The 8,521-nt window shown below is 41.0% G+C and overlaps 1 protein-coding gene across 1 annotated transcript; it reads left to right on the forward strand.

Moving 5' to 3' along the window:
• The first annotated feature begins 1,521 nt into the window (after positions 1-1,521).
• On the forward strand, positions 1,522-8,263 carry ZFAND1 (zinc finger AN1-type containing 1). The gene is made up of 8 exons (XM_081874741.1): positions 1,522-1,668; positions 2,921-2,963; positions 3,946-3,985; positions 4,888-5,015; positions 5,104-5,195; positions 6,165-6,286; positions 7,703-7,858; positions 7,969-8,263. The coding sequence occupies exons 1-8, from the start codon at positions 1,614-1,616 to the stop codon at positions 8,137-8,139; spliced, it is 807 nt and encodes a 268-aa protein (XP_081730867.1). The 5' UTR covers positions 1,522-1,613; the 3' UTR covers positions 8,140-8,263.
• The last annotated feature ends 258 nt before the right edge of the window (positions 8,264-8,521 follow it).

Here is an 8,521-nt window from a genome sequence, read left to right on the forward strand (position 1 = left end):
TCTTCTTCTTCTTCTTCTTCTTCTTCTTCTTCTTAGTGGTACCTCTGGTTGCAAATGGGATCCGTTTCGGAGGCCCACCCGCAACATGAAAAGAGCGCAACCTGAAGCGCCGTATGCGCAGGTGCGCGGCTTGATTTGCTGCTTGTGCGCATGCGCAAAGCGCGATTTAGCACTTCTGCGCATGCGTGAGTGGCGAAACCCAGAAGTAACCCTTTCCGGTACTTTCGGGTCACGGCGGGACGTAACCTGAAAGAACGTAACATGAGGTATGACTGTATTATTTCAGAGCTGGGTTGAAAACTTGGGAAACCTTAAGAGCCTCCTGGTACCTAAATGCAAATAAGACTATTTTAGAGTGTGGTACTGATAATGACAAGGTTGTAGGTTCAATCCCCATATGGGACAACTGCATATTCCTGCACTGCAAGGGGTTGGACTAGATGATCCTTAGGGCTCCTCCCAACTCTATAATTCTATGGTAAGCTTTCATGGGCTGCCCTCCATCAGAATCAAGGCTGGTCAACGTTACTCGCATTTTACGGATTTTTAAGGTTTGACCCCACCCAACCCCCAAATTGTTGCATTAGGAAGGATCTGGATTCGGGAACCTGAGGTGGAAATCCAGCAGGATGGTTTAATATTGCTTTATACAGAATACCTAGTTTACGCGATTCTTGCTTCGTTGAGGGGTACAATGAATCCAGCGTTATGTTAGAAAAAACTGAAAATAAACGTAAATATCCAGCAATATTAAGGATACCAAGACACAAGACACAAGATACCATGACATCTTGCTTTAGTCATAAAGCTTACAATAGGCATGACTACCAAACAGCGTGCCTTGATTAATCCTTCACTTTACATGTATAGATTCAAAAACCAAAGAGATCCCTTGGTAATTAATGTGTCATTTTAAATTGCAATGGCAAGGAAGATTCCTACTGATCAACGGTGGTGATGACAGCAGTTATGTCATGAACCCCACATGAGTCACCGCGTGTACCTGCAATGATTGACAGCACAGTGCAAAGTATGCTTGCTCAGAAGTAAAACCCTCACAACTAGTGGGGTTTAAGGTAGACTCTAAGTTATGGTTACTTAACTGGAAGCAACCCTCACTGAAATAATTGGGCTCTTACTAATAATAATGCAAAACTAGACATACCTACTCAGAGGTAAAGCCCATTAAGTTTACTCCCGGGTAAGTGATATAGTAGTAATTTATACTGGAAGGTCTCTGGGAGTTTTTAAGAACTTTAAAACAAAATCAAAAGTAGTATATAAAACCATTTTTTAAAATTGCGGTTGCAAATCTACGCACGTTTACCTGGGAGTAAGTCCCATGGAAACGGGCAAGACCTAAATAAGAGTAAATGCGCTGTGCGCGCGCGCACACACCAAAAAAACTACATCAGAAAGGGGCAGACGTCACGTGACAGCGGGTAGGTGCGGCTCCTACACAGAGCCCGGCCCACCTATCTCTCAAGCTCCGCCTCTTCGATGACGCCCAATGGGCGGTCTTTGGGATACCACGGCTCGGTAGGAGGAGCCGAATTTATCCTTTTAGAGCCGCCGGAACATGGTGGCGGGGCGCGCATGCGCCGTGCACCAACATGGCGGAACTGGAGATTGGACAGCACTGTGAAGTGGAGGACTGCGGGCAGCTTGGTAAGGAGCCCTTGAGCGGCAGGGCAGACCATGGGACTCTCCGTGTCGGAGGAGGAGGGAGAAGTGCATCTTCATGGTGCCACTTCTGAGTCTCAGGTTTAAGCTCTGAGGGGCGAGTTGGAATTGGACGAAGAAGCACCACCATGGAGATTCGAGGGTAGAGCGGCTTCATGCGCCTACCCTTCCGGAAGTGTAGACTAATGTACTGTTCTGCCCCTTTTTGCTTCTATGGGTGTGGAAGGCAAAGGGGAGGAGATAGTTGACAGTAACCAAATTAAGGGGCGTGGCTCTTTCCAGAAGTGGGCGTGGACTGTTGCTTGGTAGCCAGTGGAGTTTAGCCAGGACTCTGGTTATCACTGAAGGCAAAAAGGTGTTTATCCTGTGGCCGATTTGCTTAGATACAAAAGGACATGCGCTAGAGCTCACGTCTGCCAGGCCAAGTGTGTGTGTGTATGTGTGTGTAGGAGAGTAATTATCTTTTATTTAAGTTTTATTTTATGGTCTTATCACAAAACGTAGCTTGCACTCAATATAAAACCCTTTATTCAAGAATGGCCAGTCCTAGTGCTTTATTAAAGGAAGCTGGAGACTTACAGCAAATCAGTCCGCCAGTTCTTCTGGCCTTTGCAGATGCAGGACGGACTTCGCAGCAAGGAGATGGCTAGTCCGCGCCCAAGCAAAAGTTATACATTCTTTATACACAAAGCAGCATGTGTCATTTCTCTTGACCCAAACCTTACAGATAGCTCCCCTTTCTGGGCTCAGAGCCCAGCACTCCAAGCCCACAGATAAAGATAACAGCAAAGCCAGCCAATTAGCTTATATAAAAGCAAGTGAATGTAAACATATATGAGCTCATTGCTAAGACAACTTCCAGTTAACTCTGGGGTTATCGTGACTACCAAGATGGCATTAGCAAAGCTTCCAGAACAGTTCAGCTTCAGTTCAGCACAGGTGTTGATTGACATATGAGATTATCTGTCTTATTTTTGTCACTGTCTTATTATTGCGCCTGTAAAATATATAGAGATATGAATTAATTTAAATCACTTCTACAATGCTTTACATTTCCAAAAACAGCTCTCTACAACCTCTCTTAAAAGATCAAATGAAAAATTACAAAATACCCACACACAAAAATTACAAATGAAAGTGAGATACAATAAAGATTCACGTTTAAAACAACACGAGTAACCTAAACAGAAAAGTAAAATATCAAAAATTCATTTGAGTGTTATCTTTTTCATTTTAGATTTTCTCCCCTTTGTTTGTGATGGCTGCTCAGGAGTCTTCTGGTAAGAAAGAATTTATGCTACAATCCTGACTCCCCAGATATACCACATCCTAATTTCTCCCTGCAGGCATATCCTTCCCCACACTTTAAACTGACATAGATGACTTGACCCAGGCATATTTATTTACGGGTGCTGAGGGATAGCCTTCTGGCTTAAGTCAAACCAGCAAAAGCAATGTCAAAGTAAATGCCCCAAAGGGCATGTCAAGGGTGAGAATGGGAGTGGTGAAGTGAAGTGAGAAGGATAGACAAAGTTGCACTGCATCCTAACTCACTTTGTTCACTGGTCTTGCCCACAAAGCTCAGTATAACATATCAAAAAATGCAGGTGTAACTAAATTCACCCCATGGGAGACAATGGAAGGGCAGAAAATGAAAGCTTACACTGTCACCCACAATCTGGTCTTGATCCACTGGCCAGGAGCAGTTAGGATGCAGGAGATGCACTGTCTTAACTGCCTTCTGGAATATCTGTCTGTTTAGGATTGCTCTGCTCTTCTTATTTGTATAGCACCATTGTGGCACTTAAAAGAAACAAAAGAACAGTAATATATATGAAATAGTCCCAGCCCTGAGGAAGTTAAAATCTGTAGTTGAATCAGGGATGGAGAACCTGTCACCCTTGAGATGCTGTTAGATTCTCAGCTCCCATCAGCCCAGCCAAAATGACCTCTGGTCAGGGCTGGTGGAAGTTATAATCTAGTTATATCTGGAAGGCTACAAGTTCACCATCCCTGATTCAGACATTTGGATGGATGGGCTGGGAAACAACATAGCTAACAAATAAACAGAGAGAAGAGAGGAATGAGCAAAAATATGCATGTTTATTATGTATTTTTAAAGCTTTGTTCAATTGAAGCTGTAGCGTTCTTGATTAGTTTTGCTGAGATAACTTTTCAGAAAAAATGTGCCGAGTCTTTTTTTGTTCTCCTGTTAATTCACACACTAATGATGTGTTGGTCTTTATTTTTTGTAATTTTAAGTCTTCAGCACAGAAGTCGGGCTGCACATGGTTGTTCTGAGGTAAGTTGATAATTTTTAATCATCTGTAGCATTCAACACCTCTGGAATATTTTAGTTAACAGTGAAGTTCCCTTAAGCTCATTCTGAATAATTTTGCAAGCAATGCTTTGTAAGTTTTCGTTCAGCAATTCACATGATCTTTTTGCCAAATTATGTTTTAATTGTATGCTTGTAAATCACCTTGAGACTTAGGTGAATGGCTTGGCTTAGCATGTCATCCAAACCAGAGTTCGTGGTTTAGCTCTCCCAGAGAAACCACAAGCCATAATGCACAAGACAAACCTTGGTTACAGCTTGTGGTTCATCTGAAAACAGCTAAACCACAAGCCTGGGTTCAGATGGCATGCTAAAGCAAGACATGGCTTAGCTAAGTGCAGGGCAGCACCAAAATAAGTGTGCTGGAACAAAGCAGCTGTGATCTCTTCCAGAGTCTGCAAGCTCTCATGTTCACCCTGACCCATAATATGTCTTAGCATGTCATGCAAACCAGACCATTCTCTGCCTTTTCCCCCTAGGTTGCTTAGAGAGTATTTATTATTTACCTTAAGTTGTGAATTGGTTGCTTTTAGTTGCTATTATTCTTTTATGGTGTCCTTTTTCCTGCTTATAAGTTACTGATAAATCATAGGCATTTTAGTGTACATGAGCACTTCTTTTAGATTAATGGCTTCTATTAGTTCATTAGGAGTAACTTCCTGGACATATTTTATTTTACTCAGTCTCTTTCCACCTGGCATTTGGCAAAAGTGGTATTGTATTAAGAACATAATATCCTCTCTCTTTATTAAGAGATAGCTTCTAAATAGCTGTGATGCATGATGGAGAAAATGCCTGGTTATGTTTCAGTAGAATTCAGGATGTGTATTTGTAAGTAACATGAATTTCCTTTGAAATCGTCTTAGGCAAATCTAAAAAGTGGGGAGGTGAAACCAGATCACCACAAATCTTTCTTGTGCACATATAAAGGTTGTGATGGAAAAGAACTTGTACCTGTGTTGTGCCCTTCCTGTGAAAAGCAGTTTTGCTTTCGGTGAGCAAATTAATTAAGCAACCTCACTCCTCGTTTTTCATTAGCTTGTAGACTAACTACTGAGAGTTTCTTCATCTATTGTTTTCAGTCACCGCCATGAACTGGACCATGAATGTGAAAAATTGGAAATCCCTAAACCTCGCATGGCTGTTACCCAGCAGCTTGTTAAAGATATTGTAGGTAGGTACAGTAAGACTTGCTAAAAATACAGTTTTCTGCTGCAGAATGTATGTGACTGTATGTAGACTCCTCCTTTCCTGTTGTGGGGACATATTGAAGAAACAGGGTAGCATTGGAGCCAGTAGATAAAGCACCCCTGGAATGCCCCATTTTACTTTTATTGCTATTGGAACACTGACAGCACAGGTTTCTACACCCATGGTGGTAAGACTTCTGAGGGCAGCCTTCCTTTGCTCACAGACCACCCTCTCCATGGCCGAGGCGGAGATCTACTACAGTCCCTAGGATGCCTTTTCAGGGGCCATAGGATTGTGCCCTTAATAAGGTTTCTGATACAGAAAGAGGATAAGAGAGGCTATGTTTTTCATATTTCATACTGTGTCCTGAAAGTAAGGCTGGGTCCGGCAACAACCATCTCCTTGCTACAATTCCTAAAAGTAATTGACTTGTCCTATTTTTCTGTGTACTTGAGCTATGTCTGGGTCTACTTCCTATGAAACTTAAGTGGAAATCCTTTGCAGGAAAAAGTCGTTCTGTTTTTCTAACGGCAAACTGCAACTTTCTAATGCTAAAATACTGTAGCTTGAGTGCTAGCAAGAACCACTTTCATTCCCACAAGTTCTCAACTGTAATTGAGCAGTAATTTTTTTATTGCATGAAACCATCCCTGAGACAGGCCTGTGGGATCAAGTTGGTTCCTTCAAATCTGAGCTCCCCTAAACATCTTTAGTTCTATATATTGGTGTGGCCCATTCGCAGTGACACATGTTGATTACTGGCAAGCATATAGTACTCAGAGGTCAGAAAAAAGATTCCATCCTATGTACGCAAGCAAGAGAAGGCTGCATGTTGTTCCAGTGCACCAGTTCTGAAGAAGCTTTAAAATTCATGCTGGTGCATATTTCATTTTTTAGCAAAATGAGAGGGACTGGTGATAGCTACTAAAATGAGTCCATGCATAAATCTCAGATTCTAAGAAAGAAGCCACAGTGAGTAAAAGAGGCAGAGGAGCAAAGAACAGCGAAACAGCAGCAAAGGTGGCTCTAATGAAACTGAAAATGCATGCATCTGGGGATAAGTCCTTGGTGCAGGTGAGTCACGTTCATTTGTCTCTAAACACCATACCTGTTTGCAGTTACTCCCATATTTAGTGAAGCAAAAGTTATTTCTGTACTTCTGCTATTGTGTTTGTTCAGGGTTTTCTAAAGTGGAATGCAAGTTTAGGAGAGTGTTGTCTACTACACTGTCCTTGTAGAGCAATTTAAATAACTGCAGGACCTGAAGGAAAGAGCAATGAAGCCCCATTAGTAAAATCTTCCTCCCACAGGGACTGTACATGCAGCAGCTTTGTATATTAAACTCTGTACAAATGTAAAGTACGGTATAGGATGGAAACACCTGGAATTGTGGGGAGAGTGAGGTAAGTGGATTCTAGATTGCTGCTGGATAGTTTTAGTGAATTTGTATCCTTGTCAACTGAGCTCCTCAAAGCTCTCAATAACATTCAACTAATATTTGTATTTTATTTTTATTTATTAAATTTTCAAACCGCCCCACCCCATATCTTTTTTTTTTAGTTTCAATCTTTATTGAAAGTTCAAAAGGTACATAACCATACATGTACCAACATGGTGAGACACCAAAAGAGAGAGAGAGAGAGAAACAGAACCCGTGCAGAAGGGAAAACAAAAGGGGGGGGGACCCAAAACTGTATATTTTACAAGTTTGTTATTGTGCTTCACCAGATCTTAACCTATTACAGTATTTGTAAGAATGGATTCCGAATATCATTGAATATATCCAAGGCAAGTCTGCATTTATATGCAAGTTGTTCATATGTTGCAAGTTTGTACAAGTCGTCGATCCAATCGTAGAAGGGAGCCACATTTTTATTTTTCCAACTCATTAGTATCAGTCTTTTTGCTATGGTAAGGGCACGGAGAGTCCATTTGTATTGTCTTTTTGTGAGATTCCATGTGCTGGGTTCAAGAGGATATTTTGCTCTGTAAATGTAAAGTGATTCCGTACGGTTCTGTTGATGGTTAGTTACCTTCTGCCAAAAGTCTTTCCATATCAGACAATGAAAAAACATCTTTTAAAGAAGCATTATCCCTATTAACCCACCCCTATACCTGTAGATCTCAGGATGATTCGCAACATAAAATCACAATGTAAAAAACAGAAAATACATAATAAAAACAAAAACATCCCAATAACCCCCTCTTTCTACAACACATTTTTAAAGCTAATAAAAATGAAATGAAACCATCCCAGCTAGAGCGAGAGTAGGGACCTGATGTTTTCTTTGCCTGCCTGTCTCATGAACAGCTGGTGGTAGTGGCATTGGGGAGGGGACATTCTGTGTATGTTGTTTTTTACAATTGGAGGATATGTTGCTGTTTTTTTACCTTTTCTCTCTGGTTTACCTGACCCTGATTCTTTGTAGAGTTCCTTTCTGAGGAGTATGTTCCTTTCTAAAGCCGCATCAATGCCATTTTCTATTGCAGACAGAGAGAATCTACTTCCAAGTGTTTTTACCTAAAGAGATTAAGGAGAAAAGCAAACCCATGTTCTTTAGTAGTAACTGGAGTATTGGTAAAGTGATAGATTTTGCCGCTTCCTTAGCAAACCTTAAGAATGATAACAACAAAACCACAGCTAAGGTAAATCAACTACAGCAACTATTTTTTATCGTTCAAATATTTTTAATTTCTTTGGAGAGCTGTGAAATAACAACAGGGTATTCCCCCCCCCCCTTTCTCTGGATTTTCAGAAATTACGACTCTGCCACCCGGCATCTGGAGAAGCTTTGCCTTTGGACCAGACACTAGCATCTTGGATAAGCAACAGAGAATCCCCACTAAATAATGGTGGAAATGTGATCTTGGAATATCTTGATAATGAAGTCCAGTTTCTAGAAAATGCAACTTCATATATAGAGTAGTTGTGAAAAACACTCTGCATGTCAGGCCTAACAAAAAACAGAGTCTGTTTATAGTTTCATCATGTGTTATTTTTATCACTTACATGAAGAGATTTAATAAATTCTGATTTATGTCCATTTCAAAGTAGTCCAAGGAATTACTCATAAATGCATGCTCCTCAGTTGATGCCTTTTAGGGCAATGGGTGAACTAGAGCTTGTGCAAGCCCTGCCCCCCAATTTAATTATAATGCTGAAATGATCGTTGATTGTCCTTTAATTAACAGTCCTTTAATTACAGCTTAATAAACAGTCCTTTAATTAACAGTCCTTTAATTACAGCTGTTATGTCACTGGCAGCACGTTCGGATCTCAAAATTCTTGCTAAAAGCAAAGAGAATGTC

Source organism: Podarcis erhardii (assembly GCF_964252035.2).
Source record: "Podarcis erhardii genome assembly, chromosome: 8".
NCBI lineage: Eukaryota > Metazoa > Chordata > Lepidosauria > Squamata > Lacertidae > Podarcis > Podarcis erhardii.

Coding starts and splice junctions, on each gene's coding strand:
- ZFAND1 (XM_081874741.1), top strand. CDS start 1,614: ATGGCGGAACTGGAGATTGGACAGCACTGTGAAGTGGAGGACTGCGGG. Junction 2,964..3,945: donor GGCTGCTCAGGAGTCTTCTG/GTAAGAAAGAAT, acceptor TGTAATTTTAAG/TCTTCAGCACAGAAGTCGGG. Junction 7,859..7,968: donor ACAACAAAACCACAGCTAAG/GTAAATCAACTA, acceptor CTGGATTTTCAG/AAATTACGACTCTGCCACCC.